At 46.0% G+C, this 26,410-nt stretch overlaps 1 protein-coding gene across 1 annotated transcript in view; it reads left to right on the top strand.

Annotated features, from left to right (window-relative positions):
- GLB1 (galactosidase beta 1) overlaps positions 1 to 26,410 on the top strand; it is a 103,980-nt gene that overhangs the window by 15,389 nt on the left and 62,181 nt on the right. The window contains 5 exon segments of the mRNA NM_001035043.1: positions 12,018 to 12,187; positions 13,858 to 14,008; positions 14,548 to 14,608; positions 15,831 to 15,925; positions 23,555 to 23,735. Of these exon segments, the coding sequence (NP_001030215.1) occupies positions 12,018 to 12,187; positions 13,858 to 14,008; positions 14,548 to 14,608; positions 15,831 to 15,925; positions 23,555 to 23,735 (658 nt within the window).

Below are 26,410 nucleotides of genomic sequence, written 5' to 3'. Positions count from 1 at the left end.
GTGTTGGCGTTCCACGGCCACCCCTGGGGCTGGTGCTCGGTTAAACAAGTGGTCTCCCCGCACCAGCCTGTTTCTGGCAGGGCTCACAGGTGATCTGACTGCGGATGTGGTGAGGGTGTCCACTGAGTTTGTGGAAGAGGCACCAGGAATCTTCAGTTTCAGGGGGAACTGTGGGCTTGTTCAGATTTCTCTTAGGTGGAGGTGGGCAGTGGGTAGCTCCAGGACAATCATCTGGTCCTTCCCCCAACCATGGGCTCTAACTCAGGTGGAAGGTTCTGGAGGTTGTTAAGTAAGTTGAGTGCACACTCAGTTGTGTCTGACTCTTTCTGACCCTGTGGACAGTAGCCCACCAGGCTCCTCTGTCCATGGGATTCTCTAGGCAAGAATACGGGAGTGGGTTGCCATGCCCTTCTCCAGGGGATCTTCCCAATCCAGCGATCAAACCCACATCTCCTGCATTGCAGGTGGAGTCTTTACTTCTGAGCCATTGGGGAAACCATCCCAATTTACACTCATGACTGGTGACACTGCCATCGGGTAGGTCCTCTGACTTGTTGTGAAAAGGACGTGGTCCTTTCCTGTGGTCTCCCAAAGAGCAACAAGGCGGGGATGGCAGCATTTCAGGAGCCCTGGTATCACTGTCAGCCCAGACTGCATTGGACAGGCCTCACAGGGTCTAGGGTGCCCTTTCCTTAGGACAAAGGTGCCCTAAGTCCCACTGGGGAAGGAGTTTTTATCATGTGTACTTGGGTGGCATCACAGGGCCCTTCCGCGAGGGGATCCTCCCTTCCATCTGTCGGTTCCCGCCTCAGAGCTGGGGCCTGGATGAAGGAGTCGTGACTTCCCATGGTGGTGGCTGACCTCAGCCGTTTGTTCATGAGTGACTGATTTTTTTGTCTCTTGTGAGACACATCAAGCTGGAGCCCCACTGGCTGCCCAACTGTCTCACCCTCTCGGAATGCTGTGGTTTCTGAGCCCATGCCTGAGGTCATCTCTGTCAACATGCCCCAGTTGCCACCAGTCATAGAGATGGTGATCATGTCCACCGGCCACTGGCGGTTAGGTGGCCCCTCTTTGGGTATGTCAGCACTTCATCACCCTCAGAGACACAAAGGAGTGTCTTCTGCCCTTGCCTACCCACAGAGCACAGCCCTCAGGGGACCTGAGGTCTCCAGGGCCTCCTCCCTGTGGCCTTCCTTATGGAAGGGCGCGTTATCTGGCCAGGCTTGGGAGTGTAGGCAGATGGTGGGGTGTCTGGTCACCGGCTTTACCTTCTCATCTCTTAGAGCTGTCTCACACGTTCCTGAGGATTGCAACACAGTCCTGGCACCTCACTTCATTTCCTATAGGTCAACATCAAGTCCGAGTTCCCAGGCACCCGGTTCCAACAGTAAGGGACTGGATTGAATGCCTTTACCAAGATGAAAGCTCACGAATCTTGGGAGAGTGAGCCATGTCCATATACTCCCCTCTCTCCTCCTTGTGTTCCGTCCCCTCGAGATCCACACACCATGTTCCCCTCTACCCCATTAAGTCCTGGCCTTATCTTTCTGGCAGGAGATGTAGGTCTCTTTCAACATTGCCACGGAAGCCTCTAGCACTCACAGAATGCCCTCCATGTATGCATGATTTGAGCCTGTCAGCCAGTCTTTCTTCAAAACTGCCAATCGGTTAATAAAAGCCAGCCAAGCTCAAAGTCCTTACAATTACCAGCACCCCGTCCTTCAGCCCCATCCCACAGGGAAAGCTAAGGCAGACGCCAGCTCCTATCTGCCTGTGTCTCCTCCCAGTCCTGTACGGGTGGGGCCTCGGTGCGTGCGTTTGCATACCAGAGGCTGTTGCCCCCTCCACTTAGCACTACTTCAGGGTTCTCACTGCTGTCTTGACGTACAGGAAATGAGAAATCCAGGTACAGACTCAGCATCATGAGGATCTGCTGTTTAGGCCACTTCTGGAACAAATTGTCTTAATTTGGATTCCTCTAGAAGTAAAACCAGGAGAAGGCAATGGCACCCCACTCCAGTACTCTTGCCTGGAAAATCCCATGAACAGAGGAGCCTGGTGGGCTGCAGTCCATGAGGTCTCTGGGAGTCGGACATGACTGGGTGACTTCACTTTCACTTTTCACTTTCACGCACTGGAAAAGGAAATGGCAACACACTCCAGTGTTCTTGCCTGGAGAATCCCAGGGATGGGGGAGCCTGGTGGGCTGCTGTCTATGGGGTCGCACAGAGTTGGACACGACTGAAGCGACTTAGCAGCAGCAGCCCCAGAAGTAAAACCACCAGGGAAGTCCTAGAAGTAAAACAGGCTTCTTTGGTGGCTCAGACAGTAAAGAATCTGCCTGCAATGCAGGAGACCCAGGTTTTATCCCTGGGTCAAGAAGGTTCCCTAGAGAAGGGAATGACAACTCACTCCAGTATTCTTGCCTAGAGAATGTCACGGACAGAGCAGCCTGGCGGGCTACAGTCCAGTTCAGTTCAGTTCAGTTCACTCAGTCATGTCCAACTCTTTGCGACCCCATGGACTACAGCATGCCAGGTTTCCCTGTCCGTCACCAACTCCTGGAGCTTGCTCAAACTCATGTCCATCCAACCATCTCATCCTCTGTCATCCCCTTCTCCTCCTGCCTTCAATCTTTCCCAGCATCAGGGTCTTTTCCAGTGAGTCAGTTCTTCACATCAGGTGGCCAAAGTTTTGCAGTTTCAGCTTCAGCATCATCCTTCCAATGAATATTCAGGACTGATTTCCTTTAGGATGGACTGGCTGGATTTCCTTGCAGTCCAAGGGACTCTCAAGAGTCTTCTCCAACACCACAGTTCAAAAGCATCAGTTCTTTGGCACTCAGCTTTCTTTATAGTCCAACTCTCACATCCATACATGACTGCTGAAAAACCATATATTTGACTAGATGGACCTTTTTCAGCAAAGTAATGTCTCTGTGTTTTAATATGCTGTCTGTGTTGGTCATAGCTTTTCTTTCAAGAAGCAAGGATCTTTAATTTCAAGGTTGCAGTCACTATCTGCAGTGATTTTGGAGCCCAAAAGTACAAAGTCTCTCACAGAAAATTGGATTAAAGATTTATTGAGCATGGCCCCGCCCATCAGAACAAGACCCAGTTTCCCCCACCGTCAGTCTCTTCCACCAGGAAGCTTCCATAAGCCTCTTATCCTTATCAGAGGGCAGACAGGATAAAAACCACAATCACAGAAAACTAACTAAACTGATCACATGGACCACAGCCTTGTCTAACTCAATGAAACTATGAGCCATGCCGTGTAGGGCCACCCAAAACGGACAGGTCATGGTGGAGAGTTCTGACAAAACGTGATCGACTGAAGAAGGGAATGGCAAACCCCCTCAGTGTTCTTGCCTTGAGAACCCCATGAACAGTAGGAAAAGGCAAAAAGGTATGACACCGAAAGATGAACTCCCCAGGTCTGCAGGTGCCCAGTATGCTGCTGGAGGAAAATAGAGAAATAACTCCAGAAAGAACGAAGAGATGGAGCCAGAGAGGAAACAGTGCCCAATTGTGGATGTCACTGGTGATGGAAGTAAAGTCCGATGCTATAAAGAACAATATTGCATAGGAACCTGGAATGTTAGGTCAATGAACTTGGGATGTTAGGTACATGAATTTCTCATGAGGCAGGTAAGGTGGTCTGGTATCTCTTTAAGAATTTTCCAGTTTGTTGTGATCCACACAGTCAAAGGCTTTGGCATAGTCAATAAAGTAGAAATAGATCTTTTTCTGGAACTCTTGCTTTTTCGATGATCCAGAGGATGTTGGCAATTTGATCTCTGGTTCCTCAGTCGTGTCCAGCTCTTTGTGACCTCATGGACTGCAGTGCGCCAGGCTTCCCTGTCCTTCACTATCTCCTGGAGTTTGCTCAAAGGGAGATAGTTTGCTCCATTGAGTCAGTGATGCCATTCAACAATCTCATCCTGGCTCTCCATTCCCCTCCTGTTGTCAGTCTTCCCCAGCACCAGGATCTTTTCCAATGAGTCAGCTCTTTGCTGACTCAGGTGGCCAAAGTATTGGAGCTTCAGCTTCAGCATCAGTCCTTCCAATGAATATTCAGGACTGATTTCTTTAGGATGGACTGGTTGGATCTCCTTGCAGTCCAAGGGACTCTCAAGAGTCTTCTCCAACACCACAGTTCAAAAGCATCAATTCATTGGCACTCAGCCTTCTTTATGGTTCAGCTCTCACATCCATCCATGACTACTGGAAAAACCATAGCTTTGACTAGAGGGACCTTTGTCAGCAAAGTGATGTCTCTGCTTTTTAATACGCTGTCTAGGTTGGTCCTAGCTTTGCTTCCAAGGAGTAAGCGTCTTTTAATTTCATGGCTGCAGTCACCATCCACAGTGACTTTGGGGTGGGAAGTCGCAAAGACTTGAGGGATGAGTTTGAGATGAGACCCTATCAGCATACAGTACGATGAGTTCCCAAGGGACTATCCACAGGAGCTGATGTAGATGTGTGTTTTTTTTAATTAAAAATATTTATTTGACTATGCCAACTCTTAGTTGCGGCACTTGGGATCTTTAGTTGTGGCCTGTGGGATCTAGTTCCCTGACCAGAGATTGAACTCACATCCTGTGCATTGGGGCCACAGAGTCTTAACCACCGGACTGCCAGGAAAGTCCCCTGAGTTCACATTTTAAGCTTATTTTTTTTCCCAGTTTTATTGAGAAATAATTGGCATACATCCCTGTATAAGTTTGAGGTAAACAAGATGCCTGACTCATTTACATATCGTGAAATGATTGCCACAGTAGGTGGTAATATCCCTCTTCTCGTACAGATACAATAAAAAGGAAAGAAAGAAGAAAGAAAATTTTTTCTTGTGATGAGAACTCTTAGAATTTACTCTCTTAACAATGTTCTTATAGATCCTGCAGCATTCTTAGCTGGAGTCATCATATTGTACATGACATCTCTGGTACTTACTTACCTTGTAAATGGAAATTTGTGCCTTTTGACCACCTTTATCCAATTCTTCCTGACTCAACTTTTTAATTTGTGTTAACATTTCACTTGGAAAAGTTTTCACACATACAGAGAGTTGAAAACATTTCATATCCTCACCACTCAGATTCTCCCATTAACATGTTACTGTCAGTCTATCCCTCCATCCATCACTGCATCCATCAACTCTGTCTTATTTTGGAAATGCATTTGGGAGTCGGTTGTGGACATAAGTGTACTTCCTCTGAAATATATCAGCATATAAATCATTACCTAAAGGTCAATATTTGTTTAGAGCCCTTTTTCCTTTTTTTTTTTTTAAATTATTTTAAATTTTATTTTATTTTTAAACTTTACAAATTGTATTAGTTTTGCCAAATATCAAAATGAATCCGCCACAGGTATACATGTGTTCCCCATCCTGAACCTTCCTCCCTCCTCCCTTCTCCCTCCCCATACCATCCCTCTGGGTCGTCCCAGTGCACTAGCCCCAAGCATCCAGTATCGTTCATCGAACCTGGACTGGCAACTCGTTTCATACATGATATTATACATGTTTCAATGACATTCTCCCAAATCTTCCCACCCTCTCCCTCTGCAACAGAGTCCCTAAGACTGTTCTATACATCAGTGTCTCTTTTGCTGTCTCGTACACAGGGTTATTGTTACCATCTTTCTAAATTCCATATATATGCGTTAGTATACTGTATTGGTGTTTTTCTTTCTGGCTTACTTCACTCTGTATAATAGGCTCCAGTTTCATCCAAAATATACAAGCAACTCCTACAGCTCAACTCCAGAAAAATAAATGACCCAATCAAAAAATGGGCCAAAGAACTAAATAGACATTTCTCCAAAGAAGACATACAGATGGCTAACAAACACATGAAAAGATGCTCAACATCACTCATTATCAGAGAAATGCAAATCAAAACCACTATGAGGTACCATTTCACACCAGTCAGAATGGCTGCGATCCAAAAGTCTACAAGCAATAAATGCTGGAGAGGGTGTGGAGAAAAGGGAACCCTCTTACACTGTTGATGGGAATGCAAACTAGTACAGCCACTATGGAGAACAGTGTGGAGATTCCTTAAAAAACTGGAAATAGAACTGCCTTATGATCCAGCAATCCCACTGCTGGGCATACACACTGAGGAAACCAGAAGGGAAAGAGACACGTGTACCCCAATATTCATCGCAGCACTGTTTACAATAGCCAGGACATGGAAGCAATCTAGATGCCCATCAGCAGATGAATGGATAAGAAAGCTGTGGTACATATACACAATGGAGTATTACTCAGCCTTTTTCCCTTTAAGGTAAACTTTACATGGGCCTTCCCTGGTGGCCCAGATGGTAAAGAATCTGCCTGCAATGCAGGAGACCTGGGTTCAATCCCTGGGTCAGAAAGATCCCCTGGAGAAGGGCATGGCTATCCACTGCAGTATTCTTGCCTGGAGAATTCCATGGACAGAGGAACCTGGCGGGCTACAGTTCGTGGGATTACAAAGAGTCAGACACGACTGAGCAACTTTCACTACTACCGACTTTACATACAGTGAAATGCATGAGACATTTTTTAATTTAACAGTGTTTTGTGTTTTTTTTAAGATTTGTTTATTTTTGGCTGTGCTCGGTCTTCGTTGCTGTGTGCAGGCTCTCTCTAGTTGCAGCGAGTTGGGGCTGTTCTCTAGTTGCCGTGCATGGGCTTCTCAGTGTGGTGGCTTCTCTTGTGGAAGCACAGACTTCAGTAGTTATGATGCACTGGTTTGGTTGCCATGAGGCATGTGGGGTCTTCTCGGAGCAGGAATTGAACCCGAGTCCCCTGCATTGGCAACAGGATTCTTAACCACTAGACCACCAGGGAAGCCCACCGCTTGATGAGTTTTGACAAACGCATACACCTGGTAATCCCAAACCCTGATTCAGCTCTAGGATGTTACCATTGCCCCAGAAAATGCCCCAATGTTCCTTCCCAAGCACTGCTATTTTCAATTAGTTTATTTTGTTTTAATACCATCAACATTTCAGAGTAACTCTTACCATGGGACTTTAAAATGTCCCACATGTTGGATTTGGCTTCTTACTTCCTTGTGTTAGAGTTAGATTCAGGTTCAGTTGAGATTAAAGTTCAACAATGAGCACTGCTTCAGGGTGGGGCTGTGTACATCTTCCTGAACCACAACGTGAGAGTCACGTCTGCTTGTTCCACGTTCATGAGGTTGACATGAACAGAGGGATCACATCTGCCTGATCCCTTCTTATAAGATTCCTTCAACCTTGATGATGGTGTTAGCATACACTGATGATTACCAACAAAGGTCCACCTAGTCAAGGCTATGGTTTTTCCAGTGGTCACGTATGGATGTGAGAGTTGGACTATAAAGAAAGCTGAGCACCAAAGAATTGATGTTTTGAACTGTGGTGTTGGAGAAGACTCTTGAGAATCCCTTGGACTGCAAAGAGATCCGACCAGTCAATCGTAAAGGAGATCAGTCCTGACTGTTCATTGGAAAGACATGTTGAAGCTGAAACTCCAATACTTCGGCCACCTGATGCGAAGAGCTGATTCATTTGAAAAGACCCTGATGCTGGGAAAGATTGAAGGTGGGAGGACAAGGGGACGACACAGGATGAGATGGTTTGATGGCATCACCGACTCAGTGGAGATGAGTATGAGTAAACTCCAGGGGTTGGTGATGGACAGGGAGGCCTGGCGTGCTGTGGTCCATGTGGTTGCGAAGAGTTGGACACGACCGAGCGACTGAACTGAACTGATGATTACAACTTAAGTCTATTATTTCACTTAAGGTTAGGAAAGGATGTTTTTCAGATTCTGTTATTCTGTTGCCATTTATTAGCTAGAATTCTGTGAAGAATTCTCCATTGTCAACTTCTTGGTTACCCTGAAATATATTTTTTCTGTGAAAAGGGAAATAACCTGCTTGGCTTTTTCCCTTTGCTTGTCATTTTTGGAGTAATGAGTTGGTACTCTCGCAGTCTCCAAAAGTGACTGGTGAATTCTTTTTTCCCCTCTGTGAATCATTATGAACTCATAGGTGTTAATATCCTTGCAGTCTTTTTGTTCCAGATGATATCTATTAAGTTTCTCTCTTTTAAAAATATTTTTTTTTAATATGTTTTGATTTCTTGGCTGCCTTGCATGGCATATGGGATCTTAGTTCCCTGACCAGGGATTGAACCCTGCATTGGCAGTGTGGAGTTTCAACCACTGGACCACCAGGGAAGTCCCTCTCTCTTTTTTAAAGAAAAGGCTCAGTTGTTTCTGCCCAGGGCCAGTGGGAGCCTCTGGCTTAGGCCCTGTGTCCATCCTGCATCTAACCAACCCATGAGTTCTATGGGGTCCACTTCCTGCCCACCTGACCCGTCGCTACCGCCACCAGGGTCCACAACTCTGCTTCCTTGATGGCCATTTCAGGAAAAGAGCAGAGTACCAAGTATTTGAAAACACACGTCTGCTCCTATCAGTCCTCTGTTTAAGGTGCTGTCTGTGGCGCTCGGCATAAAGCCCAGGCCCTTGGATGGGAGGTCAGAGTTCATTCGGTCTGGCCTGTCCCGTCTCGCGGTTTCGGCTGTCACTGTCCTTTATCTGTGTTGTTCCACCACTCCCTGCCCGAGTGCTGCACCCTCTCTGTCAGGGCTCCCAGTTTCTGCTGCCTGCCTTGCACCTCTCCTTGGCTAACTCATCTTCATTCTGGGGCTCAGCTTAAACCAGGCATTCTCAACGCTGACCGTACGTTGCATCATCTGGGCAGTGTTAAGAAATGCCAAGGCCTGGGCTCCACCCAAGATCAATTAACATCTGCATGCCTGAGCGATGAGGTTTGACTTTGCTATTTTTAAAAGCTTGGGCAGATGATTCTGATGTGCAGCCAAGGTTGAGAATCACAATTTGAGGTGTTCCTTCCTCTGGGAAATTCTTCTTTGTCCCCCAGGCCTGGGTTACAAGCTGTTTATTACTGTTGCCATCTTCTGCTCTTATCCCATCCCCCAGCTGTACTCGATGTAATTGGGTAACTGTATGTTTAAGGTATACAACTTGGTGGTTTTATCCTCATTTAATCATCTAGTACTCATTGTGTTGATTCTTGAGTTTCTTCCTCGCTAGACAGAAGCTTCATGTGGGCTGCGGCTGCATCTGTGTGGTTCCCCTGTTATTACTCAGCACATAGTAGGTGTTTGTAATTTTTATAAATAGTTATTAGGTTGATGTTTGGGCTGTATTTTGAGGTTGTGTGAATGCAGAGATGGTGGTGCTGCTCTGTTCTGTGGAATTAAGCCACAGAACACTTCTCTCTAAGCTCATTTCCTACTTCTCTGAACTACTTCTCTTAGACAAGGAGATTTGTGGGATCTTAGTTCCCCGACCAGATATTTAACCTACATCCTCAGCTGTGAACATGCAGATTCCTAATCACTGGACAGCCAGGAAATTCCCAACCAGCAGACTTCAGACAGCCCTTTCCTCTTCCCAGTTCTACCCGAAGTCGCTCCCTCCCTTTCTATCGGTCTAAAGAATTTCCCCAACCTCTGAGCTGCCTTTGAACTCACAGAACTTGTGGGAAACCTTTATTTGATATTTAGGCGTATACATGCTTTCAGGTGTTTTTAAAATCATCCATTGGGCAACTTGGTATATGAAATAATTTTTATATTTTTGTTAGTTTCTGGTTTTTGGATGGCGATTAAAGCATTGCTTACTGGAAGAATAAAGGGATATTGACACTCTGGCATTTGAAAAAATGATTCTTAAATTAGTTTTTTGTTTATTTTTGGTTAGTAAAGCTTTCCAGTTGTCCCTTAGCAGTCTCTGAATTGTTTAACTTTTAGTCACAATGCTTTTTTTTTTTTGCCATGCCTGCAGCAAGCGGGATCTTAGTTCCCCAACCAGGGATCAAATCCACGTACCCTGCGGTGGAAGTGCAGAGTCTTCACCACTGGACCCCCAGGGAAGTCCCACAGTCACAGTACTTAAGCTCTCTAGTTGGATTTCAAGCCAAGTGGGATCTAGGACCCCTGCTCTCATGGTTGTTTCCAGATACGGCTTCAAGGGCAACACTCAAAAGTTTCATGGACTGTTATGCTGCTATGAAAAAAAGATTTTAAAAAAATGCCTAAAGATGCACAAGAAATTTTACCAACAGTTGTCGTTCAGTCGCTAAGTTGTGTCCGACTCATGGACTGTAGCGTGCCAGGCTTCCCTGTCCTTCACTGTGTCCCTGAGTTTGCTCAAACTCATGTCCATTGAGGTGATGATGCCATCCAACCATCTCATCCTTTGTCGCCCCCTTCTCCTCCTGCCCTCAATCTTTCCCAGTGTCAGGGTCTCCTTTCCAGTGAGTTGGTTCTTCAAATCAAGTGGCCGAAGTATTGGAGCTTCAGCTTCAGCATCAGTCCTTCCAGTGAATATTCAGGGTTGATTTCTTTTAGGATTGACTGATTTGATCTCCTTGCTGCCCAAGGGACTCTCAAGAGTCTTCTCCAGCTCCACAGCTCAACAGCATCAGTTCTTTGGTGCTCAGCTTTCTTTATGGTCCAACTCTCACATCTGTACATGACTACTGGAAAAACCATAACCATTGTTAACAATGGAGGACACTAATTAAATGGTTTCTTGTAGCCTTGGGTTGGGAAGGTCCCCTAGAGAAGGAAATGGCAGCCCACTCCAATATTCTTGCCTGGGAAAATCCCATGGATAGAGGAGCTTGGTGGGTTGTACAGTCCAGAGTATTGAAAAAGAGTTGGATGTGACTTAGCGACTGCTGCTGCTGCTGCTAAGTCACTTCAGTCATGTCCAACTCTGTGTGACCCCATAGACGTCAGTCCACGAGGCTCCCCTGTCCCTGGGATGCTCCAGGCAAGAATACTGGAGTGGGCGACTAAACAACAGCAATTTGTAACCCTGGTCCTGTTGCGGCATGAGGTCTGTGGCTGCCTTTTTCCGTCCACCAGAGGGCAGTGTTCTATTCTACCTAAAAGTCGGCCTCCCCTTTGAGGTCTTCTCTTTCAACTCCTAGCATTTCGCCTTCTCCAGTGATCCCCAAACAGTGTTTCTTGAAATTTGATTTGATTTTAGAAATACAACTTACATTGCAACACTGCAGAGATATACATCCATATGCAAATCTATATATGCCTATATAACTAAAGTTTCATAAAATAACACTTATCTTTGTAGAGAAGAGACTTGTGGTTGCCAAGGAGAAGGGGGTTGGGGAAGGGATGGATGGATTGGGAGTTTGGGGTCAGCAGATTCAAGCCATCATATAGAGAGTGCAGAGACAACAAGGTCCTGCTGTACAGCACGGAGAACTATGTTCAGTATCCTGTGGCAAATCATAATAGAAAAGAATATGAAAAAAGATGTGTATCTACAGCAAAGATTAATACAACACTGTAAATCAACTACTTCAATAAAATACAGTTTTTTAAATAACCCTTGTCTCTTTACTATGTGTAATACTGATTTTTTCTTTCTTTTTTCTGCTCTCTTTCATTTAAAAAAGTTCTGATCACCCAGATTGAGTTCATGATTCACAAACTGGGTCTCACATATTGCCTTCGATTTCATTTAGTCTGGCATCGTGCCTTTTTACGGATGAAGAGACAGAGGGTTAGAGAAGGATGCTCGGTCATGGTGGGGCTCAGAACAGCAGCTAGGAAAAGGTTTCGGGGCTTCGGACTTCTGGTCTGTTGCTCTCAGCATAGTGACATTCCTGCTGAGGGAGATGCAGGGCTCCAGCAGGGCGCGGCCGCAGGGGGCGGGGGAGGCAGTGTGTGTGCGTGCGTGTGTGTGCGTCCACGTGTGTGTTGCCACCGCCCACTGATTGTCACATTGGTGCCAGCCTCTGGAACTTTGCGTGTAGGTCCTCCTCGCCCTGTCTCAGCAGTGGTTTGTTTTATAGCCCAGAACCAGGCACGCACATAAACTAAATGTGTAGGGAGTCCCTCATCACCGTCCAAACATCTGCTTTCTGAGGGTGGAAGTTCTCATGTGGTCCAATCCTTGCTCTGTAGAACGCCACCCAGAGAACATTCCAGATCGACTACCGCCGTAACCGCTTCCTCAAGGATGGCCAGCCCTTCCGCTACATCTCGGGAAGCATTCACTATTTCCGTGTGCCCCGCTTCTACTGGAAGGACCGGCTGCTGAAGATGAAGATGGCTGGGCTGAACGCCATCCAGACGTAAGTAGGAGGGCACTGGGCTCCCCTCCGAGGCAGAGACACGCGCACCTGGAGTGGGGGACCAGCTGCATCTCTCTGTGCAGAGGTTTTGTTGCTCAGAACGGGAATAGCATGGTCTGGTATCCCACTTGAGTATTCTTGCCTGGGAAATCCCATGGACAGAGGAGCCTGGCAGGCCACAGTCCACAGTGTCGCAGAGAGTCGGACACAACTGAAATGCCTTAGCATGCACAGTGCCGTGGGAGAGGTTTGTCATGGGCTTGGGTGTCGCTTCTTTAGACAGTTAACTACTTCTTCCAACCTTGAACTTTGTCAGCAGAAATCATAAAATGAATATCAGCTTAAAAAGGCAAAGGGAAGTAACAGTGATTGAGGATTTGCTGTGTGCAGGACAAACGACATGGATGATGCCATTTCTCCAAGTCAGCCGAATACAGCTGATAAAACTGAAATTTGCCGAGGCATGTGCTTTTGGACAGAAATCCAGCTGAGATTTAAAGATAAGGGTGTTTGTAGGTGGCCGTAGCTCCTCTCAGCTCCTAGGGGAACATGCCTTGTTGGGTAGATCCCTGAAACCTAGTTTGTCTTTGTGGTTCTGCTGGGGTGATTCTATGGCCCAGGGTTACAGAATCACCCCCAATAACTATCTCTCCTCATCTCTTCTGTTTGTTTCAAAATGACTAATTGAGAAGGAAGTTGGGGTGGCTGGCCACTCTGGTTTCTGCATTGCTGATGTGGATTGCTGATAACTTTTCAAAGATAAAGTATGAGAAAATCCAGCAGCAGATTCCTGGGACAGATGGTTAGGGAGAATCCCCTTCATTTTTCTGATTGTAGGACCACTGGGGCCTGTCTGTAGTTTTAGCCCTAAAATTAAAGTTTTAAAACTAAACTAAGTTCTAGGAGACCAAAATGGCTCCAGGGAACCAGGAAACCCTGAAACCATAAGTCTGGGGTCACCAGAGAGACCTTTGTGATGGCAATGGGTAGCTTTGTATTTAAATTTGTGTCCCTTGCTGCAGGCAGCCAGGGAAACTGGTCAGAGTTTTGGTTACTTTACCTCCTTCAGGGTATTCCTGATAAAATTTTTGGTTAGGAGGACACAGGGCTTGGAGGCTCTTCCATTTTTATTGAAAAACATTTTTCAAAAAGTAAGTATATCGCTTATGACCTTAACACACATACTTTCATTTTTCCTAAGCCTTACACAGGCATATATAATTTTTACACAGTAGAAGTTTGTGTCCATGTAATTATGTATTTTTTGTTTTTTGGCCACGCCGTGCGGCTTGCAGGATCTCAGTTCCCCAACCAGGTATTGAACCCCAGCCCAGTCAGTGGAAGCCCGGAATCCTAACCACTAGGCCACAAGGGAACTCGATATATATATATATATATATATATATTTTTTTTTTTTTTTATTAAATCAAGCATTAAATAGGAATGGGCATCCTTTGTGGCGCATACACTTAAAAGTGTCCCCACAAGTTTGATTATCTGGGTAGCTACCGTGAAAACTCAAAACAAGAGTTTTTTCTCAAGAGGCTGCCTTAGGAAGATGTCTGTGTATGCCCTGTGGGTTTATAGTTCTGCAGAGTGGTTCAGAAGTATGTATGGGACCCCTGGAATTGTGAGCTATTTTCAGGAAGGGGCTGTGTGCGTCTTGGCAGGTACGTGGCCTGGAACTTCCATGAGCTGCAGCCTGGACGGTACAATTTCTCCGGGGACCATGATGTGGAACATTTCATTCAGCTGGCACATGAGCTGGGACTGCTGGTCATCCTGAGGCCTGGACCCTACATCTGTGCAGAGTGGGACATGGTGAGTGTGGCTAACCTGGCCTCGTCTGCCTGGTGCGTGGACAGACGGGGCTCTGGGGGAAAGGGAATGAAAGTGGTGTGGATAAGTCTCATTCCAGATAGCACGGGCCTGTAGCTAAGAAAGCCCAGGTGTCTTTTACCTTAGGTGGTGGCCAGGCAGAGAGGAACAGGGAGGGGTGAGAAGGCATGGGTCCTCCCCCTGGTGGTCACAGACAGAAGTCAGTTTCCTCATCTGTTAAAAGCAGTTCATAAAGTGGCCTCTGTCTGCCCCACAGGGTAGATATGAGGTTCAGTGGAGTAATCTATAGAAAAATCTTTGATTCTCAAAACACTGCATTCATGCAGAGTGATCTTATTTTTTATTATGTTTACAATCTCTAATTGCCCTGAAAGTTACAAACCAGAAAGCCTACCTCAAATACCCGTTCTCCATGACACATTTTTTCCTTTACTCTCACTGCTAGTAGTATTAATAATTTCTATCTCCCCTAAGACCTTAAAGTGGTTTCTTTTTTTAATTTGCTTGTTTCCCCATCCTAGGGAGGATTACCTGCTTGGCTATTGGAGAAAAAATCTATTGTTCTCCGTTCTTCGGATCCAGGTGAGTTGTTAGAGATGTTGGAAGAGAATTTAAGAAAGTTCAGATACTTTATATCCAAAGGGTCAGATACAATATTTCAAAGGCTGGGGTACTCCTGGGTGAATGCTTCTGAAAGTTTAGTAAAAGTGTGGGTGTCCATCATTCTCCACCAGACGCTGAATGTGTAGGAAAGAAGGATTGTTCGGACAACTCAACTAGATCTTGTCGATGCCTTGGTAACTCTTTGAGTTAGCACTGGGCCCTGTTTGCGGTTGACTGATTGACTTGAGTGCTTTCTCTGCCTCCATTCTCAGTCTGTGACTTGATGGGGATGACTCCCAGCTAACCAGACGGGCAGACGTAGCTTCTCTGGTGGCGTCACTGGATCTCTCTTCATCTACTTTTACAGAGTGATCTGTGAGTGATAGGTTTTTCCCCTTATCTAGCTATAAACCCTGACCGGTCTGCAGGCCCCGATTCGCTGTATTTATTTTTGCTGGCGTATGGTTGACTTACAGTGTGGTGGTATTTTCTGCTGTACAGCGCAATGAATCACATATGCATATTTTTGAGATTCTTTTTCTATGTAGGTCACTGCAGGGGACTCAGTAGAGTTCCTAGCTGCTTTTCTGTCTTCTGAAGACTTCATTTCGCTTGGGGATGAAGCTGGTCATAAGAGCAGCTAACAACGATTAAATCTGCTGTATAAAAGGCTAGTACGAAAAAAAAAAAATAAATAAAAGGCTAGTACGTTATGCTCTGTGTGGCTTTTCTTCTTAGCGTATTACCCACACGTTTTAACTCTTAGTATATTATTAGTATTTTCCCATGTACTAGCTCATTTAATACTTACAGCAGCTTTGTGAACTGCATACTTATCCCCATTTGACAGTGTAAATGTATAGTTGATTAGAACTTAATTTTTTAAAAACTCAGCTGTGACAGAGAAGGACCCATCACTCAGTCATTCAACAAACACGGGCAGATGCCTCCTGTGCTGCAGGCTTGTGGCCCTAGCGGCAGGGGCTGATATCAGGCTGATCCTCTGAAGGCTCCGCTGAGCGGACAACTCCAGGCAGGACAGCTTTTATCAGACTTGCGGTGCACGTGACACCCCCGTTTCAGAAAGTAGTGGTTGAATCAGTCTGTTCGATCTCTGCTGCCAGCCCCAGGATAACAGGGTGCATGGTGCCTCTTTGTAGTAAAAAGGTGTGTGATGGTGTTAAACCTGGCTGTTTTCCAGATTACCTTGCGGCTGTGGACAAGTGGCTGGGGGTCCTTCTGCCCAAGATGAGACCCCTCCTCTATAAGAATGGAGGCCCGATTATAACAGTGCAGGTAATCATGGAGCCCGGGCTGGTAGGGGGAGATTTCCATTTATCCACACAGTATACGGGAGTGAAGCAGATGGGAGCCACATGTGACTCTTTCTTTCTTTCTTTTTTTCTTTTTAATTTTTAGAACTGAAGTGTAGTTGATTTGCTATGTTATGTAAGTTTCAGGAGTCCAGCAACATCATTCGGTTTTATATACAGATATAGATTCTTTTCCAATATAGGTTATTACAAGATGTTGAATATAGTTCCCTGGGCTCTACAGTAAGGTCCTTGCTGTTTATCTTCCTATGTCTATCTCTAAGAGGCAATGCCACAGACGGTACTTTGATTTAAATTGCATTTTGAGGGGGCTTTACCATTTTTGAATGCTCTCTGTGTGAGACTCTGTGCTGGCCGCCCTACAGATGCCATTCAGTTATCCCAGCCACCATCGCCAAAGAGGTTAAGTGGCTTGGCCAAGGTCACGCAGCTGGCAGGTGGCAGTAAGGATTGCAGCCTGGCCCCTCTCTGCTCCCACAGCGCCTTCTGGCTGCAGGGACGCAGCCCGGACCGACCCGCTTTGGTGTCTGTATTGCGTCGGTCGTCGGTTCCCGTGGGTGTAGAAAGAGGATGCGGTGAGCTGGGGCCACTGTGTTTTCTCCTCCCACTTCCTGCCCTCACCTTCCTTCTTCCATGTGTTTTTCCCTTTGCAGTGACTGGTAGAAGGAGGAGTCTGTCATGTGGCAAGGGTGTTCCAAGAGAAAGATCAGTTCACTTGACCTGCAGTGATTTTTGATATTTGTAAAATGACTTAGGTCAAACAAAACCATGTCTGTTGGTCATTTGCAAGGGTTCTCTTACTGCAGAGAGTATGTTATGTAAAACTGGCTGTGTCCCGGACCAGCATGGGATGTGTGCAGCGCTCCCTAGGGGAATGTGGGCCAGCACTTGGGGCCAGCACTGTTCACTGTTCATAGGGATGGTCACTGTGGGGAAGGAGCCTGGCCCCTTCTGTGCACTTAAGACCCAGGCTGTAAGGGGCTCCGTGGCGGTCCAGTGTTTAGGACTCTGCACTGTCCCTGCTGTGGCCTGGGTTCACCCCCTGGTCAGGGAATTAAGATCCCACAAGCTGTGTGGGATAGCCCCCCTCCCACCCAAAAAAAAAAAAAAACAAATATGCAGGTTGCAACAAGAGGGCTGGGCTGACCAGGGTGCCTGTTCTGACATTGTGTGGTAGAGAAAGGCCAGGCTGCTATTCCCAGAGGGATGTACTACTGGTAGCATTCACTGCCCACAACCTGTCCTGAGTCCGTCCCAGTTAAGCTTCAGTTCAGTTCAGTTCAGTCGCTCAGTCATGTCCAACTCTTTGTGACCCCATGAATCCCAAAACGCCAGGCCTCCCTGTCCATCACCAACTTCTGGAGTTTACCCAAACTCATGTCCATCTAGTCGGTGATGCCATCCAGCCATCTCATCCTCTGTCGCCCTCTTCTCCTCCTGCCCCCAATCCCTCCCAGCATCAGAGTCTTTTCCAATGAGTCAACTCTTCACATCAGGTGGCCAAAGTATTGGAGTTTCAGCTTCAGCATCAGTCCTTCCAATGAATACCCAGGACTGATCTCCTTTAGAATGGACTGGTTGGATCTCCTTGCAGTCCAAGGGACTCTCAAGAGTCTTCTCCAACACCACAGTTCAAAAGCATCAATTCTTCAGCACTCAGATTTCTTCACAGTCCAACTCTCACATCCATACATGACCACTGGAAAAACCATAGCCTTGACTGGATGGACTTTTGGCAAAGTAATGTCTCTGCTTTTGAATATGCTATCTAGGTTGGTCATAACTTTCCTTCCAAGGAGTAAGCTTCTTTTAATTTCATGGCTGCAATCACCATCTGCAGATGGGAATACCAGACCGCCTAACCTGCCTCTTGAGAAACCTGTATGCAGGTCAGGAAGCAACAGTTAGAACTGGACATGGAACAACAGACTGGTTCCAAATAGGAAAAGGAGTACGTCAAGGCTGTATATTGTCACCCTGCTTATTTAACTTATATGCAGAGTACATCATGAGAAACGCTGGGCTGGAAGAAGCACAAGCTGGAATCAAGATTGCCAGGAGAAATATCAATAACCTCAGATATGCAGATGACACCACCCTTATGGCAGAAAGTGAAGAGGAACTAAAAAGCCTCTTGATTAAAGTGAAAGAGGAGAGTGAAAATGTTGGCTTAAAGCTCAACATTCAGAAAACGAAGATCATGGCATCTGGTCCCATCACTTCATGGGAAATAGATGGGGAAACAGTGGACACAGTTAAGCTTATAGGAGCCCATTTTCCTATACGACGATTTCAAGGCTGAAGCTGGATGTGTCTGTCTAGCTGGGTCTTCCTCCTTCCTCTTGATCTCAGGTTTTCCTCAGTTTCCATTGTTTTTTAGTTCATTGTTGTTGTTGTTTAGTTGCTTAGTCATGTCTGACTCTTTGTGACCCCATGGACTGCAGCACACCAGGTTACCCCATGGACAGCCCACCTCTGTCCATGGGATTCTCCAGGCAAGAACACTGGAGTGGGTAGCCATTTCCTCCTCCAGGGGATCTTCCCAACCCAGAGATCAAACCCATGTCTCTTGCATCTCCAGCACTGACAGGCAGATTCTTTACCATTGAGCCACCTGGAAAGCCCTTTGCTTCTAAGTCACCTTTAAAAAAAATTTTTATATATTTACTTGGTTGTACTGGGTCTTAGTTGCAGCATGCAGGATCTTCAGTCGCAGCATGCTAACTCTTAGTTGGGACATGTGGGATCTAGTTCCCTGACCAGGGATCACACCCAGGGCCCCTGCACTGGGACTAAGGGGTCTTAGCCACTGGACCCCCAGGGAAGTCCCCCCTAAATCACTTTCAATTTTCGCTCACAAGTTTTCCATATCTTTTGGTTATTGAAAGCCACTAAAATGTCATCCCTGGAGAAGGGAATGGCAGGCCCCTCCAGTATTCTTGCCTGGAGAATTCCATGGACAGAGGAGCCCGGCGGGCTACAGTCCACGGAGTAGCACAGAGTTGGACACGACTGAGTGACTAACACTTTCACTTTGACTTTCAAAATGTCATCAAATACAAACTCTGCACAGGAGAGCAAAGTTGACTGATTTAGAGGGCTGGACGGTGGGCGTGTTTCCTCCTGTATCCATCCCTGGCAACCTCAGGTGACATGAACTTAACTCTGGGTCCTGCCAGGGAACTGAGTTTCCTCCTCTTTCTTCTCCCCACATCTCTCTGCATGCTCAAATCCCAGCTAATCCTTCTTCTCCTTGGTAATCAGGAATGGGGGCCTTCTACCCTACAACCTAATTTGTGGGGCACTCATCATGAGGGATCCCCTCTGTTTATACCTATTGTTTTGGAAGGTCAACAACTGAAAATGTCTTTGTTGCGTTATAGTAAATCCCCTACGTATGAACGAGTTTCATTCCAAGAGCACGTTCCTAAATCTAATTTGTTCCTAAGTCCAACGAAATTAGCCCAAGTACCCAACTAACACAATTGGCTGTATGGTACTATACTATAATAAGTTTATAATACTTTCCACACAAATAATACATTAAAAAAACAAACACAAAAAAGAAGACGTGTTCAGTCTTACAGTACAGTGCCTAACAACTGGCACACAGGGGTTGGCATCAAGCGAACAGGCAAGAGGAGCAACTGACTGGAGAAGGGAGACGAGGTGGGAGATGGTGGAGCTGAAGAATCGTCAGCAATAGGGGACGGAGTACAAGCTTTGATTTCATCCATGCCTGATGTTGATGGTATGGGTTCTGGCTCCTTGCGGGATCAATTCTGTCTGTTGTCATTCAGTTGCTCAGTCGTGTCCGACTCTCTGTGACCCCATGGACTGCAGCACTCCAGGTTCCCTGTCTTTCACCATCTCTCGGGATTCGCTCAAAGTCATGTCCATTGTGTTGGTGATGCCACCCAGTGATCCCCTCCTCTGTCGCCTCCTTCTCCTCCCGCCTTCAATCTTTTCCAGCATCAGGATCTTTTCCAGTGAGTCGGCTCTTTGCATCAGGTGGCCAAAGTGTTGGCGCTTCGGTTTCAGCCTCAGTGCTTCCAGTGAATATTCTGGGTTGATTTCCTTTAGGATTGACTAGTTTGATCTTCATGCTGTCCAAGGGACTCTCAAGACTCTTCTTCAGGACCACAGTTTGAAAGCATCAGTTCTTTGGTACTTGGCCTTCTTTATGGTCCAACTCTCACATCCGTACATGACTACTGGAAAAAATCATAACTTTGACTATACAAACCATTGTCAGCAAAGTAATATCTCTGCTTTTCAATACTGTCTAGGTTTGTCATAGACAAACAATTCTGTCTACCCTCTTGGAAAATGATCCAGTGATATCTAGGTCGTAGCCCTTTTGTTCTCATCATAGATGACAATGGTAGCACTGGATTGCATTCTGAACAGCTCCTGCAGCCTTTGTGAACTGTTCTACATTTGGGTCCCATGCCTCGAAAACTAAACAGTGGCTCCTCAAATAAAGCAAATGCCCTTGCCATTTCCCTGCATTGTGAATCTTTTCAGTTCTTCAGTTTCTTCATCTTCCTCTTGCTTCTCTTCATCCTTTCTCTGGGCACATTCACATCTTTGATAGTCCACAACTTGAAGGTTCGTATGTAGGGGACTTTGGAGCTTACAGGGTGAGATGATTATCTTGGAGCAAGTATCTGCACGCTGCGGTAGGGGCCCCCTGCCTGTTGTGGTAGATCAGTGCCATTGGCACACGGCCGTTTATGCACTGTCTAGGGTGCTCGGGCACCACAGTAACGTCCTCGAGTAGCTGAGACAGAGACTTACGGCCCAGAAGCCCCTGGTGTTTACTGTCTGGCCCTTAATTGAAGAAGTTAGCAGACTCCTGCTCCAGGAAAATCAGTGTTCCTTGGAATCTCACTTCGACTTCTGTGCGTCTTTCAAGCCCTTTTCTGTATGTTTCTCCTCTCACCTGCCCCGCCTCTCCTTTCCCCTCCTTGGCAATGATAGAGAACTTGAATATACGCTTTGTTGCCAGCATTTTGAGCCCTCACAAGGTGCCAGGTATCATGTATCGGCTCAGGGATTCCTCATGCAGCCCAGTGGGGAAGGCACACCCGCCTCTGACAGACAGACAGACGGTTTACAGGTGGAGCCACATGGATGAGAAGAGGCAGAGCTGAGATTTGCACAAGGGCTCTTGGGCCTTTGATGTCTGTGCCTGTGACCGCAGCGCTGAGCTGCCTTGCCAATGTGGAGCTTGTCTCTCTTTCTCTAAAAAGCAAACCAAATTATGTGTATGCATGAATTACAATCCTGTTTAAAATACCCTCCTATATTTTACTGTAATATAATGATGTTAATGGATAAACGAAGCTTGAAAAAGTAAGTGAAGATCAACGATGTCAGCTTGGGCATGGCCAGAAAAGAACTCGGGGTGCAGAGGCTGTGAGCCCACTTTGTTGCTACAGCTGACCTTTAAGTTAGCTCTGAACTTCTTGGCAGCCAGATGATGAAGGAAGACACAGCCATATAAGTACCTGTTTTTTTCTTTTTGGCTGTGTTGTGCAGCCTGTGGGATCTTAGTTCCCCAACCAGGAATTGAACCTGTGCCCCCTGCATTGGGAGCACAGAGTCTTGAGCACGGGACCACCAGGGAGGTCCCTATAAATAGCTCTTAATTAAAAGGAGGAAAAAGAAAATGAGGAGGAATGTACCTTGCCAGTATTTATGGAGCTTTTCTTAAGATTTATTTCATTTATTTTCAAAGGGGCTGCTGATCAGGATCAGGTCATCAGGGTATCAGGATCAGTCTCCCAAGGAGCGTGTCCTGCTCTGAGTGGAAACACCTCCTTTTTCAGGATGGCTTCATGCCCTGTGAAGCCCTTGGTACTGGCTGCTACTGCCTGTTTTTCTTCTCCTTAAGAGCATTTAAAAGACAGTGTATTCTTTTGGCTGTGCTGGGTCTCTGTTGCCATGCACAGGCTCTCTCTGGTCGTGGCGCACAGGCTTCTCATCGCGGTGGCTTCTCTTCTTACGGAGCGCAGGCTCGAGGGCACGCAGGCTTCAGGAGTTGTGGCCCATAGGCTTAGCCGCCTCATGCCATGTGGAATATTTCCAGAACAGGGATTGAACCCATGTCTCCTGCCTTGGCAAGTAGATTCTTAACCACTGGACCACCAGGGAAGTCCCAGAACATTTTTATGTTATTTTATTTGCCGTACCTGGAGGCATACAGAATCCTATTTCTCCGACTAGGGCTTGAACCTGTGTCCCCTGCACTGGAAGCCTGGAGTCTTACTCACTGGACCCCCCGGGAGGTCCCCGTTTTGCTGTTTGAACCCACACCATGACGGTATAGTCAGAGGGATTCTTGCTGAGAAAGCCGTCACGCGTTAAGCTTTTAGACGGTGACGGTGGTATTGGGTTCCTCTGCATCACTCCCCACCCCTCCCCACACCCCGACTGTGTCCACAGGCTTCCTGGAGCTGCCAGCAATTCTGCAAACAGCCTGCTCTCTGAGCAGCGCTCTCCACCTGTCTCGCCTCCTTGACCAGTGCCTTTCTGTCTAGAGCCACCTCGGGTAACCCCTCCGGGGAAGCTCCGTTAACCTCCTCTCCCAGCTTCCCTCAGGCTGGACACCTGTTTTCTGGGGGCTCACGGTTTCTTTTTCTTTTAACTTTTTATTTTGGAGTTTAACAATTACTAGCAATGTTGTGATAGTTTCATGTACACAGCAAAGGGACTCAGATATACATGGATCCATTCTCCCCCATTCTCCCCTGCCAGCCAGGCTGCCACATAACATTGAGCAGAGTTCCCTGTGCTGTACAGCAGGTTTTTCTTGGTTATCCATTTTAAATATAGCTGTGTATACGTGCTAATTCCAGACTCCCTAACTATCCCTTCTTGGGGGCTCTCGGTTTCTTATGCTCATGTTCAAAGACAACGTATTCCTTGTATCACAGAAGTTTGTTTTGTGTTGTGTGCTGAAATTTTTATTGAATTTTAATTGAAATTTTTATGTTTGGGCAATTCTTAAATTTTTGTAAAATTGTGAGCTGTAACACACACACATTAATGTGCAGTGAAGGAAGCATTGTGGAGAGAACAGCCACGACCACCCAAGATGGGAAATGCACACCAGGACCCTAGAAGCTTCCTGACAATGCTCTACTTTTTCTCACTGTCCTGACTTTCATGACCATCAGCTTCTTGATTTTTTTTACACTTCTACAAACCAACTATCCGCACACCCACACGTATAGTTTGGTTTTGACTGGTTTGGATTTTCTGTTCGGGAAGTTGTATTATATGTATTTTTTAGTGTCATGCTTCCTTCATTAAACTCTATACCTCTAAGATTTTTTTCTAATATTTATTTATTTATTCATTTGGCTGCATTGGGTCTTACTTGTGACTCACAGGCTTAGGTTTTTATGCTGAGTTGCTCTTTAGAAAATGAGTTTTGAGGATCAAGTGTAGGAGATATTTAGGGGGAGGGGACCCCTAAGCCTCGTCATCTCAGAGAGGCTCGAGGAGTTTCTCCAAACCACGGTTTGCCTTAGAACGTTGGAGTCTTCTGATTTTTTTCCCCTCCTCTTTTTTAAACTTGCAGGTTGAAAATGAATATGGCAGCTACCTCTCCTGTGATTACGACTACTTGCGTTTCCTGCAGAAGCGTTTCCACGACCACCTGGGTGAGGATGTGCTTCTGTTCACCACGGACGGGGTGAATGAGAGGTTGCTGCAGTGTGGGGCGCTCCAGGGGCTCTACGCCACCGTGGACTTCAGCCCAGGTTGGTGTCTGCAGAAACCCAGCTCGGCGGGCGGATCTGGGCCTTCTACTCAGTCAGTTGCTCTAAGCAGCTATTGTTTAAGTGGCATGGGCATATTGAATAGGATTTCCCAAATTTTCCTTTATTTGTAACGGTGAAATAGAATACTTGATAAAGCACCCTTGATGGCGGAGATGGTTTGATGTCAGCTGGGTTGGCCCTTAGGACACAGGCTCTGTTTCCAGCCCTGGCGGAGCTGGCTGCAGCCTGGAGTCCTGTTTTCTTAGGGGCTGCTGCCAGGGGTTCCCCTACCTGGAGGAGCACCACCTTTCAGGCTGTGTCTGGGATGTGCTGTTCTTGTCTGCACCTGCCCCCTCACCACCCCCATCCCCTCAAGTCGTGGCTGGATGTTTGGGCTGGGTTGAGGCCACTGTGAACTCTGAGGTCAGCTCTGGAGTGCAGAGAACATGCCTGGCACTTCCGTCTTCTTTCTGTATAACTCATAACACTGGGAACTGTGATGGGCCGGAGGTGGTTTGGTAGATGCTGCAAAGAATCGTCTTTCCTGACGCATTCATGCTGCGTGAGCCACTGAGGTTCTGCCCATGAAGGCATGGCTGGGGTGCTCAGGGTGCAACGACATTAAGAGGTCTTCACGTGGGTTCAGAGCGGCTTTTATAAAAGGCATCACGGCTAAGTGCAATGTGATCCTGAAAAGGGTCCTGGACTTTTTTTTCTGTTTGTTTTGGTTGTTGTTATTATGAAGGACATTATTGAGACAATTGAAATCTTTGAATAAAGCCTTTAGATAATGATATTCTATCCATGTTAATTTCCTATTTTTTTTTTGTATCATTGTGTTGTATTTATTTAAAGAATGCTCTTGCTCTTTAGGGGATACATGCTGAAGTATTTAGGGGTAAAGGACCATCCTGTCTACAACTTATTCTCAAATGGCTCAGAAAAAAAAAAAATGTGCATATTTATATAGAGAGGAAAAAACCAATGAATGTGGTAAATGTTAACAATTGGGGAACCTGCGTGAAGGGAAAATAAGTTCTTTGTATTATTCTCACAGTTTTCCTATAAATTTGGAATGATTTCAAAATAAAACGTTACCCCACTCGCCCAGAAGACCAGCTCTTCAAGTAGCATAAAGACCCCACTGTTGTCCTGTCTGAGGGAGGAGACACACATCCAGCATTGCCTTCTGTAGAGAAGGATGTTCAGACTGAAGTTGCATTTTTTTTTAAATTCTTCTCTGCTACGAACAAAGAGATAACTGGCTCCGAGTGAACTGAGTGTTTCTAGAAACATGGTACATTGCTCAGATCAATTGGTGATGAAGTAAGTCATCTACAAAGGGCTGCACAGGAAGTGGCATGCTGGTTTCCTCCTGTTTTGGCACATTTCCTAACACAGCGATGAAAAAGCACAGCACTTTTCTGTTGGGAGGAACAAATTGAGGATTATCACAAGTTAGTTATGTTATTTGTATGTGGGGTGACAGCATGGTTGCTACCGCTGTGGGTTCAAGGACAGACACTCAAGGCCAGTGTGCCTGGGGCAGGGGGGATGGTGGCGGCTTCATTTCCTGGAGTGGGAGAGGAGCAGTGCCTGGGGTCAGATCCCAGGAGAGGCTCTTGAGAGCAGGTTTCAAGATCTGAAGCCAAAAAAAAAACAAACACCAAGTAACCCAATTAAGAAATGGAGAAGAGTTCTAAATAGACATCTTTCCAAAGAGGACATGCAAATGGTCAAAAGCACATGAAAAGAGGTTCAACATCACTAATATTAACAATTACAGAAATGTAAGTCAAAACTACCATGAAGTATCACCTCACACCAATCAGAGTGGCCATCATCTAAAATTTACAAGCAGTAGATGCTGAGAAGGTGTGGAGCAAAAGGAATCCTCTTACACTGTTGGTGGGAATGTAAGTTGGTAACAGCCATTATGGAGAACAGTATAGAGGTTCCTTAAAAACTAAAACTACCATACAATCCAGCAATCCCACTCCTGAGGTTAAAGCAAAAGAAAACTAGAATTCAAAAAGATGCATGCGCCGCCAGCATGAAGCTCAGCACTGTCTACAATAGCCAGGACACAGGAGCAACCTAAATGCCCATCAGCAGAGGAATGGATAAAGTAGACGTAGTGCACACGTGCAGTGGGATATTAGCCATAAAAGAGTGAAATAATGCCATAGGCAGCAACGTGGATGAACCCAGAGATTGTCATACTGAGTGAAGTAAGTCAGGTTCAGAGAGACAGATGGCACATGATATCACTTATATGTGGAATCTAAAAAAAAGGGGGGTATAAATGAACTTACAAAAGAGGAATAGAGTCACAGATGCAGAAATCAAACAGGGTTATCAGGGGATAAGGCGGGAGGAGGGGTATGCAAGAAAAGAACCTAAAAAAAAATATAAGAGAGTAGATCTATGTATATGTGTAACTGATTCGCTTTGCTGTATACCTGAAACTGTCAAAACACTGTAAATCAACTATACTCCAATAAAAATTAAAAAAAAAAAGATCTAGAAACCACCTAATGCTTAGTTAATAGTGAGAAATTTACAGCCATAAAGGAAATGAAATTCCACTCTTTCTTGATCATCGCTTTCTCTCCTGAGAGCTAGCCTCGCAGAGAAGCCCAAGACTTGTCCGACGGCAAGGGGTTATTTGGAGA

The sequence above is a fragment of the Bos taurus genome, chromosome 22 (genome assembly GCF_002263795.3).
Source record: "Bos taurus isolate L1 Dominette 01449 registration number 42190680 breed Hereford chromosome 22, ARS-UCD2.0, whole genome shotgun sequence".
Classification (NCBI taxonomy): Eukaryota; Metazoa; Chordata; class Mammalia; order Artiodactyla; family Bovidae; genus Bos; species Bos taurus.
The sequence above is the reverse complement of the archived record's forward strand: the minus strand, read 5'-3'. Positions and strand labels throughout refer to the sequence as shown.